Source organism: Excalfactoria chinensis, chromosome 9 (assembly GCF_039878825.1).
Source record: "Excalfactoria chinensis isolate bCotChi1 chromosome 9, bCotChi1.hap2, whole genome shotgun sequence".
In the NCBI taxonomy this organism is placed as follows: domain Eukaryota; kingdom Metazoa; phylum Chordata; class Aves; order Galliformes; family Phasianidae; genus Excalfactoria; species Excalfactoria chinensis.
In genome coordinates, this window is record NC_092833.1 from 18,776,895 (window position 1) to 18,803,628 (window position 26,734).

Sequence of the window (26,734 nt, forward strand, 5' to 3'; positions counted from 1 at the left end):
CAAACATAATATTTTTATTTGTGGATAAAAATTAAGGCTCACAGTACTTTATCATTTCACAAGCAGAAAAAAGGTTAAAAATTGAGAATGACGGGGAATGCCCCCAATACAAATCCCTCTAACTGCTGACAGGTTCTACTGAAGGTTTGAGGTGAACAACCGTACAGGGCAGCTACAGGTATTAGATTGTAAACTATGTGCTAAATGTAGGTTTGTAAGGAAGTGAACAGAGCATTTACGTTTCTCTCCACTTCTGACTGTTCTATACACACAGAACCGCTGGGATAACACCACTGACCTTCCTAAGAGCAACCCACTTCTACAATGCATGGCACAGATGTCAACAGGGGAAGATAGTTAAAGACCACAAATGTCATTTCTGTAAGACCTTTCAATCATAGTGCAATAGTTTATGCCTAAACATTTCAATATTCACCTTTCTGGCTTAAAAAGCCCCAAACAAACAAAAACAAGGAAGAAGGTTCCTAGAAGAGCACAGGAATTGCTGCTAAGCTCCATTTCACAGACATGAAAGCAACCAACACGATTCAAAGATGTCCCAAGTGTATGTTCAACTCCAGCATACATGCAGTGTGCAGGGATACGTGACACCTCCAGTTCAGATGGAACTCATGGAAGCACTTCCCAGTCCACAGCACACACAAGATTCCCACCCTGGTGTGCTGGGGACTCATCACGAGGCACCAACACACCAGTCCTGATGCACATAACAGCCACTGCCACCCGCACTGTAACCACACTGCATGTTTATTTACAGGAGAGCAGCTAAAAGAGTCTCACTCAAAACTGGAGAGGCTCAAGGTTTAAGAGACGTTCAATATTCCCTACTTCTTAGTAATTCTTTTGTTTTGCCTATTTGCTGTCAAGGTAACTGACAACATGGCAGTGGCAGAAAACCTACTTACAACAAGCAACTGCTACAGCACTGAGAGGCTGAAGTACTTCTGCAGCACACCAAGGAGCTTTAATTGCCATCTCACCATTTGCCTAAGAGACACCGGCGCAATGAAAACTATCCTCAGATCTTTTAGACTGAAAATTAGAACGTGCTCTAAGGCTGTCAGTTTATTAGGGAGCTTTTGTTTGAAATACTTGCACGCTAAAAATTTAAGTTTGCTTTCAACAGAACCCATGCTGTAGTAATAGATTCTGCCACTGCAACCACTGATACAGCGTTTGGATTGCCAGAGCATGTGTGTTATCAGGTCTAACTCCATTCACACAGCAAAAAGCTCACTGAGGTCACAAGGGGTGCAGTCACAAGTACTACACCAGCTCGCAAGGAGGCAGCTGAGATGCACAGCAGTTAGCATCTGCTCACCTAAGCCCCATGCAAGCTGCAGGTGCAGGGCAGCTCATGGCCACCTGCAGCAAGTGACCTCAGAGCGCAGGGGCTGCTGCCACCACCTCCGTAGGAAATGCAGCTGCTCAGGAATACAGGCAAAAATCAGAAGTTGACACGTTAGCCATGTCCTGTAAGCTGGAGTCCAACCTGATTTCCGTAACGCGTAGGCAGGAAATGCAGAAATGATAGGAACACACGATGTGCAGCCAAACAAAACAGAACACTTTCAACCATTATTCCAGTTCATTGATCAGTGTAAGTGGAGATATAAGTAGCCGCAGCCATGAAATACCCCGTGCTCCTGAACAGTTGAGAACAACTGTTTGCCCCCCCCATAGAACTTGAACAGTTGCCTTCCATTCCGCTGCGACAAAAGGGTGGCAGGGCTGACCGGGAGCACACAGCAGCAGTTCCGTGGCAGAGGTACCCAGCAAGCTGCTCAAGTCAGCTACAGAACCTGCACCTCCACAGACAGCAGCTGCAGAACATGCTCAGCACACTCAGGTGGATGGAAACAGCTCCGCCTTGATATATGGGAAAAGCACAGGGTGCCCAAGGTAAACACCCCCTAAATTATTGCTTAACTACAGAAACAGCAGAGTACACATGATGGAAATAATCAGTACTGGTTGGGTAAGTCACTCCAGTACTGTGACTGCACACTAACGACTATAAGGATTTGAAACGTCAAGCTAAGTACATTACATACAAAAAAAGAAATACATATCCCATGAAAGCAAATGTGAAGAAAACAAACTGCCATCAAGTATAAGGTAAGCACACGGGCAGCAGCAGGCTGTGAAGGGACTATTGCATAAGGGTCAGAGACCAGAACCAGGATTTGGACGTCCTGGGGCTCTGGTGCCACAGCTTCCAGAGCTGCGCTCCTGCTTTTACTCCTCTCCAAGGCCCCAAAAACACACGGACACCTCACAGGAACGTGGCATTTCCACACACACAGTATGTGTGTGACGGGATGTGCCTCTCACCAACCAACACACCCACCAGGCGACGCAAGAGGGAGTGAGGACAGACAGGCAGGCAGGCAGAAGGCCATCTCATAATACTTCCAGCATTGCTCTTTTGGGACTCAGTGTTATTGCCACGGGCTAATACGTCAAACAATCTAGAACAGGCCTACCAGCACACAACAGGTACACGTCAATTCCACAACTCAGCAGTACCCACTACTCCATTTGGCAAAATATTTATTTATAATAAATTTGTTCAAAAGCAGTTGGTCACAAAGAATCTGTTTTACATTTTTAGGCTGTAACAATGCTTTCAGTAAAGTAAATAAGCCGTCTCTTTTTACACAGTGTACAAAACCAAAGACACGTTGAAATGACAGTTAACAACCGGAACACGAAATGGGAAGAATCAGTAAGACAAAGGCCAAAGCAATAGGAATCTGTCTGCACACAGGCAACGCTGCCGCCATCGTTTACCCGTACAAATCCTCAGCCCCACTCTGTTATCCCTGCACTGCTTGTAACCGCCGCTCTGCGCTCCAGGAGAGGAGTCAGATGGGATGTAGCAGCTCCAGTCACTCTTTCAAAGTCCTGCATGTCAACACTGGGAATGGTTTCTGATATGACTTAGACTGCACGCAGTACTTCAATAAAAAAAAGTTATTTACTCCCACTCCGTAGTTCCCGGCGGCTTTGAAGTCAAGTCATACATCACCCGAGAAATGCCAGGAATCTTCTTTATCTCTGCCACCATTTTCAATACAACCTACGGGCGGGAAATAGATTTGTAAAGAGCAGGTAGAACAGACGTGATGAAAAATATCATTATAAAAGGAAAACCCTGTTCAGACTGTTCTATAAACAGGAGAGAAAAATCCTACAGCTATTAGCATATTACTACCAAATAAGAAATAAAAACAACTAAGGAAAACTCCCAGCTTCGCCATGTTTGCAGCTGTATTTGGAACCTGCTGATGTCTGGCTGTGGTAACACAACTGAGCAGCAATCACAACATGCTTCCTTTAAGGCAGCGGCTCTTCAGCTTCACAATGATTTTTTGGAGGTTATGTTTTACTACGTGCTGTCCTGCTCTGCTGTCAGTCCTTTGCAGACACCTCAGACCAACACCCCCAGCTGACCCACAATCAAACAGAAAGCAGCAGCCTGATTGGAACGACAAACTTCTCAAACAAAAAAAGGGAGCTCTGAGGGTTAAAAACCAGCTGCTTCCTTCTGCTAATGGAAAGATGTTCCATTGACGTTGTTCTCCAGAGCAATCCATGAACGTTGCTCCATCAGAGACAAAGCACTCAAGGCTGGACACTGATGAAGCTTCCTAGAAAAACTGCTTGAAAGGTCTCCCAGTGACCTCACCTGGAAACAGCACATTTTGAGATGGTAAGCAGCAGCTTCCAGTAAAATAAAAAATGGGAAGCAAAGCAATTCCAGAAGGCAGGACGTTCCCAGCTACTAATGCAGGCAAAAGCTTCAAAATCTCTGCTATTTTGGCTGGAAAAATTTTAAGTCAGTCGTTCCCACTGCAAACCACTGCAAGTCAGCTGCTCTTTGTTACTGGTTTTTTTTCCAAAGCAACACTACACTGTCCCTAACCAAGAGCAAGAAAAGAAAGAAAAGCAAGAAAGAGAGAAGAAAGTTAAAACAAATCACCTACAACACAAGTTCTGCAAAGGAACATGAAGGCCCATCTTACCTCTTCTGGAACCTCATTACCAGGAGTTGCTGCAATCCCAGTCATGAAGTCGCTAGTAATAAACGTTCGGATAACCACAGACCTCTGGCAGGATGGCTGTTTCTGCAGCGGGTCCCGATCAAAATGCAGTGGGGTCAGGATTATTGGCATCTGGCTAATTTTTCCGGCATAACCTTCAGGAAAATGGCAGCACAAGCGCTTTAATTTGATTTCAAAGTACCAGCACGACTGAAGTTTTACAGCAAACACCGCAGTTCTGGGGCTTCTTCACCACCACGCCTCAGAAGATCACACTGATTACCCAATTGTGTAATTAGTGGGGCATACACTGCAACTACTCAAAATGCCACTTGAAATAATCTTCAAGGCTTGCAGGCATACAGAACAGAACCAGATTATCTGTTAACACTGCCACTGACTGTAGTTGCAATTTAAGTTCTACTTTCCTTCCCACAAAACATAAGCATTCAGTTTTGCCTGTTCCAACATTAAGCGCAATGCAGGGTGATTCTCACAAAGAGAAATTTTAAAGCAGCTTACTTTTTGAGATACTTCCAGCCATTACCAATGAAACGTAGGTAACACCACGGGTAACACCAGGGTAGGGTGACTGAACATTGGCTCCCTTCTTTCCACAAGGAAGCATGATTTCAAAACCACACAAGTGTCTTTGCACTGTTCATCTACTTTAGGCAAATACTGATAACTGAGATCAACAAAAAGAAGTAATTTGACTTTCTTCTGGCTAACAGTGGCTCTTGTAGGAGCTCACACTGCAGCAAAGTATCATGCCTCTGGGCTGTGCAGCGTGTCCCACCCCTACCAGAAGGGTCCCAAGCACAGTCCCATGTGTGACAACAGGCAGCAGATGAAGAAGCAGCACCCAGCTGTGAAATTTATCTCCAGCTGCCATATGAAGAATGAAAAGAACTGCAGTCCCACCACTAATTCTGCCAGCAGAAAGTCCAGCAGTTCCTGCCTTTCAGCTCTCCACCTCCAGGCTGTTAAGGACAGGCCTGTCATCTCATTCAGCAATACATTTTGGACATATTCAAGAAGCCTACAGAGTGACTGTGCCACTACGTAACCACAGCCATAGCGATGGGGGCATGGGGATCTTGAAACAACAGCTTCATCTACAGGACGAGGCCAAACACCTACCAGACTCCCTGAGAATGTTGTGAGCCTCAAAATCAGCTTGACGTAAAGTGCTGAGGACTCCTGTTGTCAGGAACGTGGGTGTGACATCAGTGGGAGGCTCTTTGACTGGTGGACCAAACACATACACAACCCTGGGAAACAAAGCAGATGGTAGGAAAACACATTTCCTGGAAGTGGAATGTAACAGACAGCCTAAAGACTGCATCTTCAGCACTGCAGAAAGGGTAACGACAGAGAAATACTGAATATTTGGTTTCACTCCTTAGCCACCAATTAGAACGCGTTATAATTTAATGGATATGTTCAATAAGGGCAACAGGCATGCTAGCTTTGCAAGTCAGATCTTACTAATATATGCTGTTTGCCAGAGACCAGCAATAGTTCCAGAATTACTTACCCAAGGGAATAATCCCTTGATAAAACACCAACTCAGTGGCATTACAGAAGACTTTTTTTTCTTTCCACTTTTACTTTGATGTCAGTAAAAGTTAAGATTATTCTAAGAAAGCTACTTATGTGCTTAAAATGTCCATCTCCAGTCCCATTAGGAAACCACCGTATCATTGACAGGAAACCTCATGCGTTAAGGAATAGCTGTGTTTTCAAAACAGGGCACTAACACTGCTGTTAACAAATCTATTGCACTACATTTGTAATAAAGTATCTTCTGAGCCCAAACCAATCACATCAGCCTGATCTTTTTAATCTTACTGTTACATGTGCTGCACAACTAAAAGCAATATTGTCCAACTGGCCTCACAGAAGGATTTACTATGTATCATGCACGCACACAAGTTACTTGAGTTCAGAGATACAAAGTAAGAACACCTGTCTAAAACCCAAAGCAGGAAGCACCCAAGCTTCATGCTCTGTATTTTTGCTTGCAGTAAAAGGCTGCACGCATAGTTGGACACCAGCTGCTCCCACTGCACTCCTCCAGCTGCTGCTAACCCAGCTGCCCATCAACACCCACCCAAAGTTCTGAGACATGCCCTGGAATGGCAGAACTCCTGGTGAGGTGGTATATCCCAGAAGGGAGTATTAAATCCAGAGCAGCTTAAAGACAGCAGTGCTGTAAATCCAGCACACACTTGGAAACTGCACACACCACCTGAGTTTGTGCCTTCTTTTATTTGCTCTGCAAACAGTTTAGAGGAATACCTTGTAATTCAAGATCTATCTCCCAGGTACAACAGCTCGTTCAGTGGGTGTCACTTAAGTGACAAAGTTAAGTTTTGCTGTAAGCAGTTATAAGCAGCTTTGCCACAAGTCTACAGCTGAGCAAGAAGGATACATATTTTCCAGAACTGCCTTAATCTCTGGACAACTTCAGAAGAAAATACATATTCACAAGAGACCTCAATTAAGATAAAACCATCCATCTTCGAAGCTCTTCTCTGCAGCACAAGAGCTGGCAGTCTCATGTAAATCCCCTTCTTGACACAAAGCACAATCCCACATGCCACCACAGCTCATCAACTGGCTCAGAATTCATAAGTTACATCGGAAGTTGTCTAATTGAGTGCTTAAAATGAGGAGATAAACTAACCATTACTTCGAGTTGGTATTTGCAGAAATAAACCCAACCTTGGATTTATTGTTTGTAACCTCCACATAATACACATATGTTGATAAGTAGTTACATGATAGACTCCACGGGGACACTAAGTTTATTACTGCTAGCAATAAAAGCAGTTTGGTACCAAGCAGAGAACACTTGCCTGTTGATGTTGTGGCACATACGTGGTATGAGCCTGGCGAGAAACATGAGGGACTCCCAGTGTGGGGCATCCTTACTGGAGATCCCACACACATAGCTGTATGAGCGGCAGTCACCCTGGAAATCAATGGAAAATGAATTTCACTGCCAAAATATTTCACACTGCCTTTCCATGCATTCTGTAAGTTACAGGTCTATCCTTTGTGCCAATGCTCAGCAGACACAAACTTGTTGAAGTCAGAATGTGTAGAGATACCAAGTAAATGAGAGAATGCTGAAGTGACACATGTCTCTCACAAACTAACAAGTGTACATAAAATCACAGAATTATCAAGGTTGGCAAAGACCTAGAAGATCATCCAGTCCAACCATCACCAGCTAAATGCAACTGCAAATAGTCTTATCCCCAACTGGAACACAGGGACTTGATTGCATGTTGATATTTTGAGGGCACCATCTGAGGAAGGCTTGTGACAAAGTATAGAAGTCTGTACTTTGAATGAGTAGAACGATATTGCTATTGCTAGAAACAACAAAAGCTGACTGCAAGGAGTTACAGAAGAGACACGCAAGATTAAGCAGCCAATAATAAAATTAAAGGTGTAATTCAATACTGATAATGCAAAGAAAGACTTGGCAGCTATGACTGCCGAGTCAGCATTTAGTGACAGAACAACAAACCAAATACAAACAGAACCCGTAAGAAACATCACAGTTTTGGCAAAGGAGCAAAAAGGAAGAAAATGCTGTGCTTGTGTATGTCATGCATCTGTACAGATGTGAGTGTTTCCATATCCTGAAGTTTGCTTTGCTCTGGGTCCTTCTTTTTTGGGGGGGCAACTTATTTTAGGACCACTCAGCCCCAAATGGGGCAACACGAATACAACAGGGATCTATAAGGCTATAAACATCAAGAGGAAATTGCCTGTGCAAGCAGCCAGCACTATTCAACCTTAATGATATCCTCAAATATGACACCTGGCATTTACCTCTTCAGATCTCATGACACCTGCGCACTACCAGCACTGACATACAACACAGCTATCACGCTCCTGTGAAGCTGATTTTCCAGAGCTCTTATCAACATCACAGTAGCAATTCTTACACTTCCCAGCAGCCTGCCAACTGCTAGGAAGCAGCTCCCTGGAATGAGTTCATTTACCTGCACTCCCACAGTTTTGATGGGTAACAAGAAGGCATTCAGTGAATGTAGGCTTGTAATCTGCATCAGCTTCTCCTGGTCTTCTTCAGTCGTGCATGCTTTGACCCTTTGCAACAAAGTATGTGGCTGTGCAATGATGCAGAAAAATAACATTTAACTAAATAAAGCCCCCAAGCATTCAGACAGAACTTACACAACACAAATAAAATTAAGGAGCTGGTTGTCTAAATTTAGTCCACATTTACCCTTGGGAATTGTTTACAAAACACCTTTCCTATAACAACTAAATTTCAGTGAAACACCTGCACATATTTTAAGCTGAAGCCCTCCCAAGATCATAGGCGAAACTCCTTTCCTGCAGTCATTCCTTCTCCCTAGAAGCTGAATTTTTCATGCCTGTTTATTTCAGACGCAGAACAAAGCAATACCATGTTACCTTACACTACAATACAACGTGCTTTCAAGAAGAACACTTACAGATGCTTTTCCTTCAGTGTTCCTTCAAAAAAAAGCTCTGCAAATTGTTCTGAACTTGGGACTTATTGCTGCTCTCTACTGGTGGCTTTTCAGCCCCCTGCAGCTCAGTTTGAGAGCTCACAGAAACCAGGAAGGTTCCAACAGTTCAAGGACTGAGTGCTTAAATGCCATTGACTTATCACTCCTGTTGGAGCACCCAGCAAGTGCTGGTTCCTCACTCTTGCACCCTCATCCAGGCTCCCAGTGGCTGTTAGGACCTGCCATCCTAGGAAATTACAACTACTCCAAGTAGGGAAAATCTTTTTTCTGATGAGATTTGAATCATCTTCTGAAATCCCCATCTCCACAAATTTTAACTAAAACAGTATTTATTTGCTATATGAAAGGTACAGAAGCTTCCAATTTGCAGAAGTCACTCAACACTGTGCCAAACAGCTTTGAGCAAGTTGGACTGGAATGCGTTATACCCAAAGAGCACAAATCAGTCATTTTTAAACGTTACCAACTTAAACCACACAGCAACATGCTACAGAATGATCACACCACTTCTATACACGTTAAGCCTAACAGGTTTGTTACCTTCTTAACACTTGCAGAAAAATCTGCAACTATTTTCAAGATGTTGTTTGTTTCAGGAAAATCTTTGCACACATAAGGTTCCTCAGCACAAATCACTCTGATTGCCAGACCTGGACCTGCAACAGAAAGTTGAAAAAACATCATGCTAAATTACACGAAAAGCTGACTTTCATCTCCTGAAGCAAAAGCACCTGGAACAACAGCAGGTCAGTCGTTAAGTACGCTATGCTTTGCCATCACACCTCCCCTTAAGCTGTCTTAACACCCAACAGAATAAGCCAAAGAAAGAAGACAACAGTTTATTCCGGAACAGTATTTCTGGCCAATGCATTTAAGCAGTAATTACTGACATTTCGCATTGGCTGGTTGTTTAAAGCAGCAGTTAGTGATGATGAAGTGTGCTGGATGGCAAGCCAAAGCAAACAGTAATCTGCTCCTTCCCTTTGCTAGGCAGCCTGGATGACAGAGTTGGTTATAACATACGGTTGAATCCCCATTGTTTTTTAAAAAGATCTCTGGAGGCCATTTGGCCTGCTAACTACTTGACACAGAAGTACATGTAATTTGCTGGAAACATCTGAATAGTGTCTTTAACTTCATGCAGTGCTGGTGCATAAACAGAAGAGCCCAAGTGTTCTGACTGTGACTACTACACACCCTGCAGGACAAGTTTAGAAGCACAAAAAGCACATCTCTCTTAAGAAGATGTGGACTCTGCTACGTTACGTATTTTGATGTTTCCTGGTTGAGAACTGTTGCTGTTATTATCTGTGCAATCATTTGCAAAACAGCAACAACCACTTAGAAAAGCAGTGCAAACAACAGCCATTATTTCAAGTTAGATATATTTGACAGCTTAGACAGCATTCAGCTGCACTTCACTGATAATTCTTGCTTTGGCTTACAAAACTAAGCAGCAAATACAGCTATATGATAACTCACTATAAATCTGATTCTACGTATAGCACTTAAAATAACCAGCTGCTCTCAATTACTCATTTCCTCAAAAAACAACCAACAAAACAACCCTGTGCTTAAATTAAAGCCTCAGAAAATCCACCAGATTAGTTCTGTGTTTAGAGGTAAGTTTTATTCTCCAACACAAATTTATTCTGCATGCTAAATATCTTCCAAACAACACTGATGCTTCACTAAGCAGCATGGATTCCGGTACCTGGGAAGGGATGCCTTGAAACCAGCTCTTCAGGAAGTCCAAGCTCTCTTCCTAGCACTCGAACTTCATCTTTGTGAAAGTCTTTTAGTGGTTCTATAACTTTACCCTTAAAGAAAAACAAAATCCACAGTGATTTACACTCTAGCTTACATATTCAAACAGCAAGCCTCAAATGTTTAGGTAAGGGCAGTCAGAGCAGCCTGCTTTTCACAGCATCAGCTGCCAACACTTGCATAAACACTGGAAAGTACATGTGAATGTAGGCTCTGCAGAACAGTTTCAGGAGAGGGGATAAGACAAAGTTTAAGTCTGTGCCAAGAGTATCAATGGCTTAAAAAGTGCAAATACAGCTGTAGGTCAGCCTGCTTCTGACCGTCTTCTGAAATTCACACAGATCAAGAAGCTCTGAAAATACCTTACAGAACTGTGAATAGGTTTGTTTAAGCTAATCAGCCAAGAGTACAATAAAAAAGACAAGGCTTGTGCTGCACATCTTCACAGTGTCTTCTGTCACCAGTTCAGTCTCCTGCATTTGTACCATTTCTAAACTCCCGCTCTTTAACCACAGGTGTCCACAGCAGGATATTCCAAAAAGATCAGTGGGTTCTTAAGTTGACAAATGATAAACAGATTGTGCACCACCAGCACACTGCTGGCAGACAGCCGACCAGGCCACCGACTTGATGCACAAGCTGTGAAAGAGCACAGAGAACAGATCCTCAGAGGGATGGAGCTACCCCTGGTTCTCAACTCACTTAACCTCATTCACAGAATCACAAAGGTTGGAAAAGACCACCAAGGTCGCCTAGTCCAACCATTAACCTGCCTTGATGAACCACATCCCTAAGTGCCACTTTTCTACAATTCTCGAGCACCTCCAGGGACAGTGACTCCCCCAGTCCCTTGTTCTGGCCACTCTCTCTGATGAGAAATGTTTCCAAATTCCAAATTCTCACTCCCTTCCAAAGGACAAAACTATTACGCCTGCAGTGTTCAGTGCAGCTGAGAAGACTTGCAGACACACCTCTCAACAGGAACTAACAATCATTTCACCTAAAAGCACATTGCTGCTGTTGCTTGGATCCATATCATGTGCAATCTGAGCTATCAATGCCATTACAAAACACTGCATGCTGACTGTATCTCATTCTGAACATCAGAGGAACAAAGTGGTCCATTACATCGTGAATTCCAGCCGATCAGTCTAAAGTTGTGTGAAAAGCCTTACAGCAATCATCTGCTGTAGGTGTTTGGTATTGGCTACACTTCCATACATGGTCCTAGGTTTAAGTGCTAAAAGAAGGAAGAGCAAGGAAATCACTTTCAGGTAAGGACTGTGAGCTGCACTGTTCACAAGGGCATGGATTCAGTCTGTTGACATTTTCACTAATATCCAGTGCTGGACAATACTGAAGCCATTCTGACTACTTTGAGAACGTAGCAACCAGAAAGAAGCGTAACAAATTACAACATTAAAACAGAACTTAAAGGGCCTCACAAGCATAGAGATGCATCAACGCAGACCAGTTATACCAAAAAAACGTAAGCTATTCATCTTTGACATCCAGCATCACATTTGTGATAATCAGAAGGACCCACCACCATCCACATTTTCATTTACCTCTTCTCTTAACTTTCGAATCAGCTCTGTGTCATTGTGGTGAGTTTTGATTACTTCAGCTTTGCCACTCGCAACAAGGGAAGCGCTTTCAATGAGATCGGGTCTGAGGGTACCCTGAGCAAGAAAAACCTCTTCAGGTTTCAGATTCATTTCTCCGATAACTTCATTGGCAATCTGTAAGATGGAGAGGAAAAGAGAACTTTTTAGTTGTCAAAGGTCTCACTGGACTGCCAATGAATTAGGCCATCTGTAGCTTACACAACACTGTGCTACTGAGACCACAGTGCTTCAAAAGGAAATAGTCTGAGATACAAAATGTATCTAGAATTCACGTGGAAAAAAAGAATTCTAAGTATTACCTTAACAAATGTGTCACCGATAATCTTCCTTTTTTCTTCAGGACTTGTAGTCATATTTAAGGTCTTGCTAATTCTTTTACGTGGAGTTCTGTCTTCATCAGAGATTGGCAGAGTTGTTGTACCATTATAGAAGGAATGAGCCGCGTTCACCACTGCATGAAATTATAGGAATTGGTTGGCAAAGCCAATACAGATTTATATGTAAGGTTACAAAGAATAGGAATTACTATTGTGCTTAAGAATACTGCAACCATTTAAGCACCAATTGTACTAAATAGGCCTGTTTGATACCTCAAGAATGAATTGCTGCAAAAACACATTATTTCTTTTATCAACATGCTCTAGAGGGCCATTTTTTACATACTATGAGGCTAGGAAACAAGTTCAGTTCTTGTCTCCCCTCTTAGATTACAACTTACATGCTCCATTTAAATAGCTACAGGTTGGTTATTAAGCTAAGGCCTTACTGCAACCAAAGTTAAACAACGCACTGTTTACTCATGGTGCATCATGCCTCTTAATTTAGAGAGGCTCTTGATACAGAGACCAGCTAGGAGGCTCTCTGGTATCTTTTACCAGCACTGAACTCCATGGCTGACAGAAGGCTCATTTCCCATACCGGAATTCCCTTCATTTATCACACTGGGAGCTCATCACAGCCCAGATTTGTCAGTCTAGGGAATGCAAGAATAAAGAACAGCATTCCTCTGAAACAAAACAAAACAATACAACAAGAACATCCTGCACTGATGTGTGTAGAACAAACTCTGGCCATCACCATTGGCTTGAAGTCATAAGATGGCTTCTCAACAGACTACTCCACAAACAACACACTCCCATAAGACAGGAGGGAAAAAAAAGCCTTGAGGAAGGACTTTTGGGTGATTGAATGCCATTGGAGCCAAACTGAGCTTGTTTCTAAAGACAGAGACAAGACGTGAACCTCCAGTGGAGCACTCTTAACCAAACTACAGAAGATGACTGTGAGTTTTGTCACAGCTGAGTGGTACCTTTAACCTGAATCCCAAGTTTTTTCAGTGCCTCCTCCACAGACTGACTTTCTCTTTTGCGCATGAATCCATTGTCTATATGTACAGCTATCACCTGGTCCCGGTTTAAAGCGCGATTCAGGAGAGCAGTGCACACAGTTGAGTCCACACCACCACTGAGTAAAACCTAAGGATGAGGAAAAAAAGGGGGAAAAAAAACAGACTTGCCAAGCTGTCAAGGGAGAAAGCATTAACTACTAATTCAGATACGGCTGCAAGGATGAAAGCAGACTATTGATTTCTCAGTTTCCTCCAAGTCACCACTGGGAAGTCAAACAACATATTGACCCAACTGTGCAACACGCAAAAGCTTTCTCAAACCTGCTTAATGTATTACCCAAATGATGACAGCTCTGCGCAATTCTGCTTACCCAGACTAACTTCATGAGTGTTTTTCTCAGATTTTCGCAAATACTCTCTCGACTTCAGCTCCGGATGCTTACCAGAACTTTGGATGAGCCCACTTTCTCTTTGATATTCTGAATGCATTGAAGTTCTCTGTTTTCCACCGTAAAGGTACCGCTGCAGCCCGCGATGTCGTAGAGAAAATTCTTCAGGATCATTTTTCCATTCACTGTAAGGCTAACTTCAGGGTGGAACTGTGCTCCGTACAGTTTTTTAGATTCATTTGCTATGCCTTCATTGGTGCAAAGAAATGAGCAAAGCAAAATAACTGGATGTGAAACGTGCACACGCACAGCAAAACAAACACTTGCTCCAAATGCACTAAGCTTTATTTTTAAAACTGTGTTTTCTTTTCAGAAGGTTAAAATAAAAAAAGGCCAGTTGAAACATCACAGAATTTTATCAGGAAGTCGTTCACCAAAAGGTGCAATCCTTTATTTCAATAAATAACAAGTAACACATCAGAAATTGTAGCTCTGCTCCCCCAGTGTCAGCGAACCACCTGAGAAGTTGAGAAAATCTGATACTATTTGCCATCCATGCTGCCCACTGACACGCCTGGCTACCAGAGCCTCCTTTCTTTCAGAAGCAAAGAAGCTGCCATTTTAATGTCATTAACCCCAAAAGTCAATTTATACAATTCACAGACACTGTCCAGAGTTTCTGTACTTAGTTACAGGTCTGCTTTAAGAGCAGGATGTGAAACATTGCTAACTCTTTGTTTTTTAATGAGAGATTTTCATTAAGCCACAGGAATAGCTTGAAATCTTACTAAGTGTTTGAGTAAACATAAGACTTGTCCATATCTTCCATCTACCAAGAAAAGAGGCTGTCGGGTACTCAGTACTTTGAGTAGCTGACAAAACCCAAAACTTTCCCATGACAGCCTGCAAGTAACTTCTAAGTCCTTTAACAAAGACTATCAAAAAACCCAATTTCAGTTAAAATAAATACCTGCTATAATGTTCCCAGACTGCGCAACCACTTTGAATCCATCAGCAACCTTATCCACACTGTCGCCATGAGTGAGGAGCACAAGTTCTTCCTTCTGAAGGCCCCTAGACAAAGATTAAAGTCTAGAATCAGTAATAATAAGGTGTCTAGATTTAAACAGAGTGCCACACATTGCAGCGTAAAAGTGGCAGAAGTCACACATCAGGTTTTCACAATGCTCTCACTTACAGAGCCCACAAAAAAAAATAAAATCCAGCTACCTGCAACACCAATCCCCAAATCCCTCACCTCGTGCTAAAGGCACAACGTGGGGGGGTTTGGGGTTTTTTTCTTTCCCCTTGCTCCAAAACCAACCAGGCCCTTTTTAAAGGCATGCAGAATTCCTTCCCAGAAGCACCCACCTCCAACATTGGAAGCTGCCAAAGCTCCCATACAATCACAAAAAGAAGGGCTGGGTTTTTTTTTTTTTACTTTGAAACAAAATAGTTTATACAATATTCCAAACAAACATATCGACATCTCAAAAGACAACTGAGAATTTATTCCTAAATACTTGTTTAAATACATAATTTGCCTATTCATTAATACAGCTGTAACGGTTTATCAGAATTTCTGAGAGCTTGGGTGCAATTTCACTGTCCTCTGAAAATCACCCTTCCTCTCATTAAGTCACCAGTTTCCAGACCAGTTCCATTCCATTCCCAGTATTGCTCTCCTCGCTCAAAGCATCCAAGTACCTGAACAGTGAACACGTGTTATCCAGAGTAATGTTGAACACTCCATCTTCTCTGACACTCTTCTTGTGCACCGTACCTCCAAACACCTTATTCATCATCTGACAAAACACAAAGATCACATGAAAAAGCACGACAATTTAGTATCGCTTCAATCTTTGTACTTCAGTCTGTGACTGACAAATAGCTCTAGTCCCTGGACACACAGCAAGCCAGATTTTCATGATTATACTCATTTAAAACAGCACTTGGCAGAACAATGAGAATTCTTTACAAAAATGAGCACTGGGCTCATTCTCTTCCTCTGGCCTTCTGTCAGCATAGCTGGGGGCCACTGCTGCACACAATGAGTAACAGAAACACACGGCAGCAGGCAAGAGGCAGAGACGCACAAGACAACGCACACTCAGTACTGTAAATCAATGTGTACTTCTGAATGATTGCTCTGCACATCAGAGGAGTGTCTGAGGCCAGTTGCCACAAGGACGGATAAGCTACTAAACAAAAACCTGACATCCAGCCCTTAGTGAAGTGCCCTCACATAGGCTTAACCTCCTGGAGATCTGCCCGATCATCTCTGCAGAGCCAGGCAAAAACATACGTCTGATTTTTGTGACCGCAAAGACTCTTCTTAGCCCTTGTCAGGTAGGAGTAGCACAAACCTCCACCCAATCATTTCTTCCTAAAATTCAACTTCAAAGTCAAGGTGAAGTTTTCTGCATTTCACACTTCAGAAGTCTCAGATATTTTCCTTCAGACGTAACTGGTGCCACAAACACACACACTTTAGATTTTCACCTCCCAATTACATTGTTCCCGAGAGCTGAAAGTTATTTTAGATCTAGTTTGATATGTTACTGGCTGTGCTAGTCTGACTCCACTCTTTTCTAATAAAAGTAGTGGTGTATTAACACACACATTTGATTCATTTCTGCAAAGTCAGCCTTGAGGAACGCCCCTGCTTTAGGCTAGCTAAGATGGTTTTTAATTTGCTTGACATTTTAAGGCACTTCCACTTCGTTACAACACACATTTCCCTTTAGAACAGGGAGTGCCAACATTGTTTCCATAATTACCAGCCTTTCTCAAGGAGTTTTTCCAGCCATATTCTGCACCTCTGAATGCTTTGCAAACTGCTAATCTCAGGAAGCACGTGCAGAGGTCATGCATCTGACCTGGCCTTTGTCCCCTTAGGAGCCTGTTTCTTCACTCCATTCTTCACTAGATCACTGCAGGGTCACCAGTGCTTGTGAGGATTTCAGACAATTCTCATGAGCTCTGACAGAAACATCCCACACTTGGAAATCAAAGGGAAAAACCACTTCACCTGTTTATGACGGACGTGTTTTCTAATATCATCTAGATGGAATCAGTTAATGACTGCCAGGGTGCGTTTATTGTGATTGAAAAAATGAGCACAGAACTCAGTTCATGGTAGCAAAGCAAGGAGAAAAGCATTTATGCTGTTGATATGGCAGAACCAAGAAAGCAAGCACAGCACGCTCAGTTTACCAATTAGCACCTTAAAAATATCTTCTGCATTCATGGCATGCGACACTGCTTGTTTAGGAAAAGCTGGTCCTGTAGCAGTTCACTCTGGCTAACTGCAGAAGCAAGGCTGCCAAAGACAAACATCTCTCTCCACCGTACCTGCATGCCGTAGCAGATCCCAAGAACCGGCTTTCCTATTGTAAATATTGCTGGGTCGAACCATGGCGCATCTTCAGCATACACAGAATTTGGTCCTCCAGATATGATGATAGCTCTGCAGACAAAGAGATTTATTAACTCACATTTATTAACTTCATTTGAACACCGGCATTGCCTTATAACACCCATAAGTCTGTATATTCTGAATTAAATTCTAATACAGATATCCTAGCAGACAGTTTAGATTTGCTAGGCTACAGCTGGCAAAAACAGTTTACAAGAGAGGTATTTCTTCAGGTTAAACAAAGTCAAATAGAAGCCAGCTTAAAACAGGGCTGCATTTCACATTCCCAGCCAAATGCTGACTACAAGAGAAGCAAGATGGCAAGAATCAAGCACAGAGCATTAACGTTGCAACACAAACACACTCTGCATCGCCTGTGCCATCTGGAGGAGAGCCACGTCCAAAAAGAGACTCCTGAGCTTCTGGAGCTGCAAAAGCAGCACTGCTGGGCCAGAGCTGCACAGGGGGCAGGGAGGGCTGGGGTGTTGCTGGGGATGTGCAGAAGGGGCTGGGAACAGCTCGGGGGCTGTGGGAGCAGGGCTGGGCCACAGGGACCGGGGTGACCCACCTCAGCCACCCCATGACTGCGCAGAATATTTGCTCAAGAGCCATGCATGTGGAGCAGTAATTAATATAAAACAAGGAAAATCTAAATACACACCTACAGACTAAACATTTTTTTAATGAGAAGTCAATTAGCTACTGCCTTGTGAAAAAAAAATCCCAGGCTTCAAGTCTGCTTCTCTTACTTGCCAATTAAAAACTCAAGAACACAGAAATTTCTCCTGAATCTGAACCCTCAAAATAAAAAATGAATTGAGAAATGAGAGAGGAAAACAGGAAGAAAGCCAGCACCAGCTACGACCTGCACCAGTTGTCCTCATGTTCCTGCAGTACAGGATGCAGAATTTTGAAGTTTAATTGCCCTGCCATGTAATTAGTGACGTGCCTTCTTACTCTGGTACACACATACTTTGCTTTGGTTTTGCTTAAACCACTTCCAAAGCAGCCTGTTTATAAAGGGCTACAGGCCTACCAGGAGCCACATCAAAACACCAGGAATAAAATGCATCCATTGCTCCCCAGCCCTCAGGTTCTGGAGGTCAGAAATGCGGCCAAGCCTACAGGCTAATGCCCCCAGACACAGCACAGTACGTCCTTACAGGACCCAGGCACCCTGTGCCAGTGTTCTGCAGCTGCAGAGATGCCTTTGGAAATGCAACTTGCAAATACAATTCGACAGTTCTTTCCATCTCTCTGCCTATCTCAGACCTTAGCAGAGACCATGGGCAGCTCCCACAACTACTCAGTTTTTATCTTTGATGCCATGTGCTGCAATATGGAAACCAGGCTGTTCCCATGGCACACATCAAAACCCTGCAGTAAAACCATGAGTCCCTTTTTACAACAGTCACTGCAGAAAGGCACCAGGCAGCTAAACTCAGTGTTTGTAGAGCTCTCCGGGATGCAAATGATTGACCAGCACTGAGGACACAATGTTTATTGACTGATGGGTGCAACTGATAAGCTGGAATCACTGCCTCAGCTTTGAGGAGCAACTTGTAGAGTTGAGAGCCCTAATTTAGAGAGCAATTATCTGGAACAATAAATCCAACAGCTCTGAGTGGGAAAAGCAAAACCTGCAACTCTGAACAGAGAGAAAAAAGCTCTCCCACTGCTGCAGCAGCAGAGCACAGCTCTGAGCCCCTCGCTGTCAGCGCTGCCATCCACATCTGGAAACCAGCAGTGAGGTGCAGGGGTACTTCTTAAAGTGATAGTTCAGTACATCCACTGCTCAAAGACTTGGTTGCTGGGGAATCATTAACTAAATCTGACACATTTCTAAAAGAAATTCTTCACAGAAAGGCTGCCTGATGCGTGCAGCAGCCCCGGGGCTCTCTGTTCAGTTTGCAGAAGAGATCAGCATGTTCCTATCTGACTTTCTAAAACACGCTGCTTATTGAGTCACTAATTATCATTGATTAGAAAAACAGTTCTGCAACCCAGTGCTGCCTTATCTCCTGCGTGGCTCCAGCAAAAACACTCAGAGCACCTCTGAATTTTCACCCGACAAGTAATGTCCTTGATGACTTGCAGACCTCGGCCTATTTATTTTCCCCACACAAAAGAGGCAAACTCTGGCAAGCATAGTAAAACAACAACTGTACAAAGTTCTGCACAACCGGGATGGTTTCTTGCTGCTAACAATGCATGGCACTTCCACTGAGGTTTTTTTCAGTTGCGTCCCAGAAATGGTTTGGCATCATTTATAACAATTTGTCCAATACTCAAATTGTAGTTCATAATTATAACTACCCTGGTTTAGCAGGTTAAAGAGCGCTGCCACCTAATTTTCTGCAGATACACAATTAAAATGCAGCCATTTAAGTTGTATTTACAAACAAAAACTATTGAAGTGACATTTTACAATACCACAACAAGCACTAAGCAGACAACAGTAACATTGCTGTACAGGTTTTGCCCAGTGAAACCCAGGCAGGTGAGCTGAGGATCCCACAGCACAACCCCAGGGAAAGGCACAGCACAAGCAGGTAGCCAGCCCGGCCAGCACCTACCGAAAGCCCTGCTCCCTGATGGCGAAGGCGGGCGTTTCCAGGGGGAAGATCTCAGACTGGACGAAGAGCTCCCGCACCCGGCGGTCGATGACCTTCCCGTACTGTGCACCAGCATCCAGGATGACGACAGCTCCCTCGTAGTGGTGCTGCCCATCCTTCAGCTCTCCTCCCGCGTTCTCTGGCTGTGAACACGGCTCAGTTAGTGCTTTGTTGGACGCCATGGCCTTATGGCACACATCTTACAGCTGCAGGGCTGCTGGGGTACCCGCACCTTAACTCCTGGCTAAAATAATGCAGACTAAAGGCAAGGCTTGTAAATGAAAGAACCCGCAAGTTTACAAAGCCCTGTGTGTCCCTGACCTGGCTACACTGACACAGCACATCCCTCCCACACAACCACCACATCCCCAAATCCAAGCACAGCACAAACTACATCAGCCTTTCCCCTGCATGATGGGAGAGCCTTCCATAAACAAACCACCACAGCCCCAGCCTCTGCCACGTTACATTTCTGCATGCAGCCCAGCACGCCATATGATAATGAAGAGCACGTGCCTCGTTCCTAAAGCAAAGCAGCACCGTGCAAAGCCAGGAGAAAAATGTGTTTCCTCATTGCATTGCCTTGTACTCTGAGCTTTCACTTGTCATTACATCCTGGGGGGAGCAGGGAGTAGAAATTGAGAACAAATGTTTCTGCTTCAACTTATGAAAAACAAACAAACTTTTGAATGCAGCATTCAAGCGGTGCCTGCAGTCTGCACACTGGGCTGCTTGAGCTGGATGGCCAGCTTCAGCCAAACCTGGCAGAGGACAAGAAAACACATGGATGGGTTTCTTCTTCTCTAGGGAGAATTAATGCTCTGTGGAAGCAGCCTCACCAAGGGGTCTTTGAGGAAGAACACGAACTCGACCACGCTAAGATGCCAGGAAATTCATGAAGAAAAAACTGTTGCTCCTGAAATCGCTCACTTTTGAATTTTTTTCTCTCTTAACTTAAAACTTACACTGTTTCCTTGCCAGAGTAATTTGATGAAGGAAAACCTGAGAAGGGTTCTACTTTGGCAAATGCTACCTTAACTGACATTCTGAAGCTTTCCCAAATGCAAAGGCTGCCCTACAGATGCCTTCCTCAGCCACTGAGGGACATCACACACAGCTGCCCTGGGCAGGCTGGAGACAGCGAGCATCCAGGGAACTTCCAAAGCTCACAGCAACCAGGAAATGTTTTGTTTTCCATCCTCTCACAGGAGCAACTGACATCGATTCTGGTGCCTCCTGTGGTTGATCAGGTTGGTCAGTTCTGATTCTCTCACTCTCCAGCTCGGCTCGGAGTCTGTCTCGTTCAGCTATGAGGATATTTAGTTCAGATTGAAGGGTGTCTCGCTCTGTTTGAAGGCTGTTGAGTTTGGACTGAAGGGAGCCCTCTCAGATTCAAAGGTGTCTCGCTGAGATTGGAGATTCTTTCTCTCAGCTCATAGATCTTCCCTTTCGGCTTGGAGATTTTCATTCTCAGCTCGAAGACACTCTTGCCAGGCTTTGAAACTCTCCCTCCTAACTAGGAGACACTGTTTCTCAGCAAGAAGACTCTCCCTCTGGAACTGGAGATTCTCCCTATCAGCTCTGAGACACTCTCTTTCAGCTTGGAGACTCTCTCTCTCAATTTCAGAAACTCTCTGCCTTTCTGAGATAGTACTGAATAAGGTCTGGTAAGCATTAGCCAGGCCCCAAATCATTTGTGCCTCCTCAGATCTGCCTGAGCCACAACACTCCTGTCTCAAATATCTGTTTAAGCTCTCAGGGTCTTTCAGGTGTTCAGAATTAAAGTTCCATGACACCGAGGATGTCCATCTCTCTAAAGTCTCTCCCAAGCCTCTCCACACTCCCTGCCACTCAGCACTGTCTGGTTTAGGGGAAGACTTCTTCAAAACGTGATAAATACAAATACGGAGTGAAATGACGAGTAGTGCACTCAGGGAAATTAACAACGCGATCAAATGAGCATTCAACAAATGCATGAAGGACTCAAAGGAGAGACTGGGAGCCTGCTTAAAATTCACAGGTTCTGTAAAATTAGCAGCTCCCTCTGGAGTTTCATGCCACATTGTGTGCAGGTACCAGGTACATATTCCCATTAGTGTTTTCAATTGATTATATATACCTATAGCGCCATAGAGCAAAGTAGCAAACTTAATTAAGGCCCAGTAAGTTTGGAGCATGGTACCGATGGTATGCAGGCCCTTGAGAAGCAGTTTTACAAGAGAAAACATGTTTTTCTCTTTACAGAAGCAAGACAGCAGTGCTCAAAGTTTACAAATATCACTGAATATTGGCTGGCCGCCTGGACTTTCAAGGTCAAGTTTTCAGTGAGCACCTGCGAAAGAGATAAACTTTCCCAACAAAGCTCTGCGAGAGCAGCGAGAGATTCATTCTAAAAACCTAAAAAGCAGCTTCCTTGCCTGCATCCTCCACCAAGAATGGCTTACGGGCTGGTCTGGCCACGTTCCATGCCCAGTGGGGAAGAGGGATTTCACAAAATCCACACCTCCAGAAAAGGGAAACGGGGGACCCCAAAATAATTAAAAACAGCAGCAATGATCTGAGGAGAAACAAACTAATTTGGTATTGGAATGCAAGATAACACAGTATAATGCGATATAATTAGAATTGAAGCTAATAAATCAAATATAATGAGAGAGTATCTGAAAGCTGTAGGCCTTACAGTAATACTGAAGTGATGCGCGCAGTTGGGATGGGCAGCAGCCAGGAGAGGTGAAGGAGAAGAGCCCAGACAGGTGACCTGGCCAGGAGTTTTATCTCCTCTCTGACCGCAATGCCCCGCAATGCCCCACGGGGAATGCAGTTCTTCTTCTCTTCCAGACAGGTACCCAGAACTGGAGCATTAACACTTTAACTCCCAGTGCACTACACGACGTTATGATGTGGAATACCAGGAACCAAAAATCATCAAACCATGACACCATCTAAATTAAAGGGTGTAAACAAACAGTACTAGATCCTTCAAAAGCCTAAATCCAGGTTAGAGTCGTTGTTCTGTCCCTCAGTTGATAACTGATGAGAAGCTCTTAATGACTTCTCAGCACTGAGCCAGGCAGCACGAGGGGCTCCTGCTCAAGCAGAGATTGGGGCAAGACTTCTCCACGGCTCTGCTCAGCACCCCTCAGCAGGGTTATAACCAGAGTTCCCTGCCTTCTCCTGGTCTGTTTCCAAAACAAATCCCTGGAAACGGCTGTTTGGGAGAATGCCTGTTAAACCTGGTTGGACAAGCAAGCACGGCAGTTCAAGGGCTGTGCACAGCACACAGCTGCACCCACTCTGACATCATGGGAGAGCAGGGCTACAGCAATAGAACAGAACTTACACTTCCTAAGAGGAAAACGGGGAAAAAAGCCTATACTGAGTCACAAGACCCCTGCTGAAGAGCACACCAGATATGAAACATTCCAACTGCCACCCACACCTGGAGAACCAAATAACCCTACAGACCCCAGACCAGCAGCCAGCCCATCGCAGCTCTCTCACCCCGTAATACTGGAAGGAAAAGGCACTGCTGTTGGATTTCAGCATTAGAAAACACAGCGTAGGTTCTATAGGAATAACATCAGTCCCATAACCAGCTCCAGCACGGATCCTGCCACCAGGTGCCCGGTGCAGGACACAGCCTGCCTTATTCCCCGCTGTCCCAACGCAGGGCGGTAAGCAGAGCCCCGCAGCCCACTCGGTGTTAGCAGGGAGCGGGCAGTGCCCGCACACCCACGGACCTCCATCACGGCCCCACGAGGCCGCAGCACAGCACAGCACAGCCGGCACCGCAACAAGCTGCAGCCAGGACCTCGCTCCGGCGCTCCCAATCCAGCACGGGTCTTACGAGAGATGAACCGCTCCCCTCGGTACGAGAACTAAGCGGCCGTATGGCCGCGTCCTCCTCTTTCTCTCGACGGGCGGCAGAGAAGCGCCTGCTTCCCGCTCAGGAAACCCCACGGCGGGCAGGAAACCCCCGGCCCCAACCGGGCTCCAGCGGCCGCACGGCCGGGCCCGAGATCGCGGTGCCCGTCCGCGGAGCAGCCCCGGGCCGTTCACCGGACGCCCGCGGAGCGCGGACCGAGCCGAGGGGCTCCGCGGCGGGCAGCTCCCGCGGCCCTTTGTTTGGGTCCGGGGCTGAGCCGACCCCAGCGCTCCGCCGAGCCGACGGGGAACCGCCGCGGGGCCGCCCGAGCCGCTGCCGGCGCCGGGCCCGACCGTAACCGAAAGGGGCCGGAGCGCAGCCCGGAGCCAGGCCGCGCCACGTGCCCGCCGCCCCCGGAACAAAGCGAGAGCCGAGCGCTTGACTCCGCACCGACCTTGGCGTCTCCGTTGCACAGCGCCATGGGGACGGGCCGCGGGAGCCGAGAGAGAGAAAAGGCCGCGCCGAGCCAAGGCCGCCGTGTGCGCCTCCGCCGAGGGGAGGAGCCGCCTCAGCGCCCCGCAGCGCCGCCCCGGCAGGAAGAGGCGGAGCCGGGCGGGCCGTGCCAGCATTGCGGGGCTCGGCCGGGCTCCGCGCAGCCGTGCGGGGCGGACGGCTCACGGCGGGACAGGACGGGTGCGAGGTCCGGTCGGACCCAGCCGTCCCTCGGTTCCGTTCCGGGTCGCGGTATAACCTGTGCTTTTACTGAGCGTCTACTTTTGCACAGCGCGGCTCGGATTTGCTCCGCGCCGTCCACGGCCGGCTCCAGCTCAGAGCTCTGCACTTCCGTGCTCAGCCGCCAGCCCCGCGCTGGGCCGCTCCGTCCGGCTGCGGCAAGGCCCGGCACCGACCGGACCGAACCGAACCGAAGGCCGCCCGCCGCTTCCTCGTGCGGCACGGGCAGGGCCGGGCCGCTACCGGAAGTGGCTGCGCCGCGCACCAATGGGACGCGGCCACGCCTGCCACACCGCCTCCGCGTGACCGGAAGGGGCGGGACGTGCCGGCGCGGCGGAGCCGGCGCGCGGCTTCTCGTCAGCGGCGGGTGTTGGCGCGGCCTGACGCTCCGTCTGGAGCCGCCGCGCAGCGCCCGGCCCGGCGCCATGTCGCCCGCCATCGCGGCCAAGGAGGGCGGCCGGCAGCGCCGTCCCGGCAGCCACCACCACTGCCTGGACGTGAGGAGCGAGGTGCCGCCCGCGCTGGCGCTCTGCGGAGACGGCCCGGCGGGCGGTGAGGCCGAGGCGCTGCTCGAGCCGGAGACGCCGACGGCGCGGGGCCCGCGGGGCTGCCGGGCGGAGCTGGGCAGCGTGCTGCTGCTGCTGGCGCTGTACGTGCTGCAGGGCATCCCGCTGGGGCTGGCGGGCAGCGTGCCGCTCATCCTGCAGAGCAAGAACGCCAGCTACACCGAGCAGGCCTTCTTCAGCTTCGTCTTCTGGCCCTTCAGCCTCAAGCTGCTCTGGGCCCCCCTGGTGGACGCCGTTTACCTGCGGCGCTTCGGCCGCCGCAAGTCGTGGCTGGTGCCCACGCAGTACGTGCTGGGACTCTTCATGATCTACCTGTCCACGCAGGTGGACCCGCTGCTGGGCGACGGGCAGGGCCGCGGCCCCGACGTGGTGGCTCTCACCGTGACTTTCTTCCTCTTCGAGTTCCTGGCCGCCACGCAGGACATCGCCGTGGATGGCTGGGCCCTCACCATGTTGTCCCGGGAAAACGTGGGCTACGCCTCCACCTGCAACTCGGTGGGACAGACGGCCGGCTACTTCCTGGGCAACGTGCTCTTCCTGGCCCTCGAGTCAGCCTCTTTCTGCAACAAGTACCTGCGCTTCCAGCCCCAGCCCCGAGGCATCGTCACCCTTTCAGGTACTGCCTGGATACCAGCGTGCACACAAGTACGAGGAATGGGGTGCTCCCTCCCTTAGCCCAAAGTACAGCGTGGTTCAGAGCAAGTCCTATGAAGTGCAGGAAACTGGCAGAGATTGTGGCCTGAAGTGCTGAGGCAGCTGGGCGTTTTCTGCCTGAAGAAGAGGAGGCTTTGGGGAGATCTCAGTTTGGCCTTCCAGCACTTGAAGGGAGCTCTCTTCTCACTACTGACTTGTGACAGGACGAGGGGAAATGGCCTCAAGCTGCACCAGGGCAAGTTTAGGTTGGATATTAGGAAGAACTTCTTTACAGAAAGGGTGGTTAGGTACTGGAATGGGCTCCCCAAGGAGGTGGTTGAATCGCCATCCCTGGATGTGTTTAAGAGCCGTTTGGATGTGGTACTCAGGGATATGATTTAGCAGAGGTTTGTTGTTGTGGTACTGTTTTGTGGTTTTTTTTTTTGTTTTTTTTTTTTTTTTTTTTTTTTTTTTAAGAGATAGGCTACTGGTTAGGCTGCGGTTGGACTTGATGATCTTCAAGGTCTTTTCCAACCTGAGTAATTCTATGATTCTATGATTATAAACAGGAGAGAGCGACTTTTTATATGAGAGATAGATAGGACAAGGGGGAGTCGCTTTCAACTGAAAAAGGGGAGATCTAGGTCAGATGTTAAGGGGAAGCTCTTTACGCAGAGAGTAGCAAGGCCCTGGCACTGCTGCTTAGAGAGCTGGGGGTACTTAGAACTGGGCTGGATGGGGCGATGGGCACCCTGAGCTGGGAGGAGGTGTCCCCACCTGTGGCAGAGCTTGAGGTGAAGTGGGCTGCAAGTTCCCTTCCAACCCAACTGTCCTGTGATTCTGTCTGAGCTCTCAGGTTTCCCTGGGCTGAGTGAGGGAAATCTGCCAAATCAGTGATCAGGCTGAGCTCAGTGCTTTGGAAACTTGATTGCTTTAACTTCTCTTAGCTTAACAACTGTGGAATAGAGTACTGTTTAAAATAAAACAACAAAAGCTTTGTCTCTTTAAGGAGGCATTTTGGGAACATCTTCTGGGTGAAAGGCTAGAGAGAATAAAGCAATTATCTTCTTCCCAAATGGTGAAAATGGTGTCGCTGGCAGACATAGAGGTGATGAGGGTTTAGTCTTGACTGTATTTCCAGTCTGCAAAGGGTGCTCACTTTTAA

At 46.4% G+C, this 26,734-nt stretch overlaps 2 protein-coding genes across 2 annotated transcripts in view; one reads left to right on the top strand and one right to left on the bottom strand.

Moving 5' to 3' along the window:
* GMPS (guanine monophosphate synthase) lies at positions 1-24,225 on the bottom strand. The gene is made up of 16 exons (XM_072344106.1): positions 24,093-24,225; positions 19,735-19,916; positions 17,095-17,209; positions 15,448-15,545; positions 14,711-14,814; positions 13,795-13,988; positions 13,313-13,478; positions 12,303-12,454; positions 11,944-12,117; positions 10,323-10,428; positions 9,149-9,264; positions 8,093-8,218; positions 6,932-7,047; positions 5,211-5,341; positions 4,050-4,222; positions 1-3,103 (listed from the first exon to the last, which is right to left on the bottom strand). The coding sequence occupies exons 1-16, from the start codon at positions 24,117-24,119 to the stop codon at positions 3,002-3,004; spliced, it is 2,082 nt and encodes a 693-aa protein (XP_072200207.1). The 5' UTR covers positions 24,120-24,225; the 3' UTR covers positions 1-3,001.
* The window catches only part of SLC33A1 (solute carrier family 33 member 1), a 10,757-nt gene continuing 8,121 nt past the window's right edge, over positions 24,099-26,734 (top strand). Inside the window, exon 1 of the mRNA XM_072344105.1 lies at positions 24,099-25,552. Coding sequence (XP_072200206.1) covers positions 24,118-25,552 — 1,435 coding nt within the window. The 5' untranslated portion in view covers positions 24,099-24,117. The remainder of the gene's footprint in view (positions 25,553-26,734) is intronic.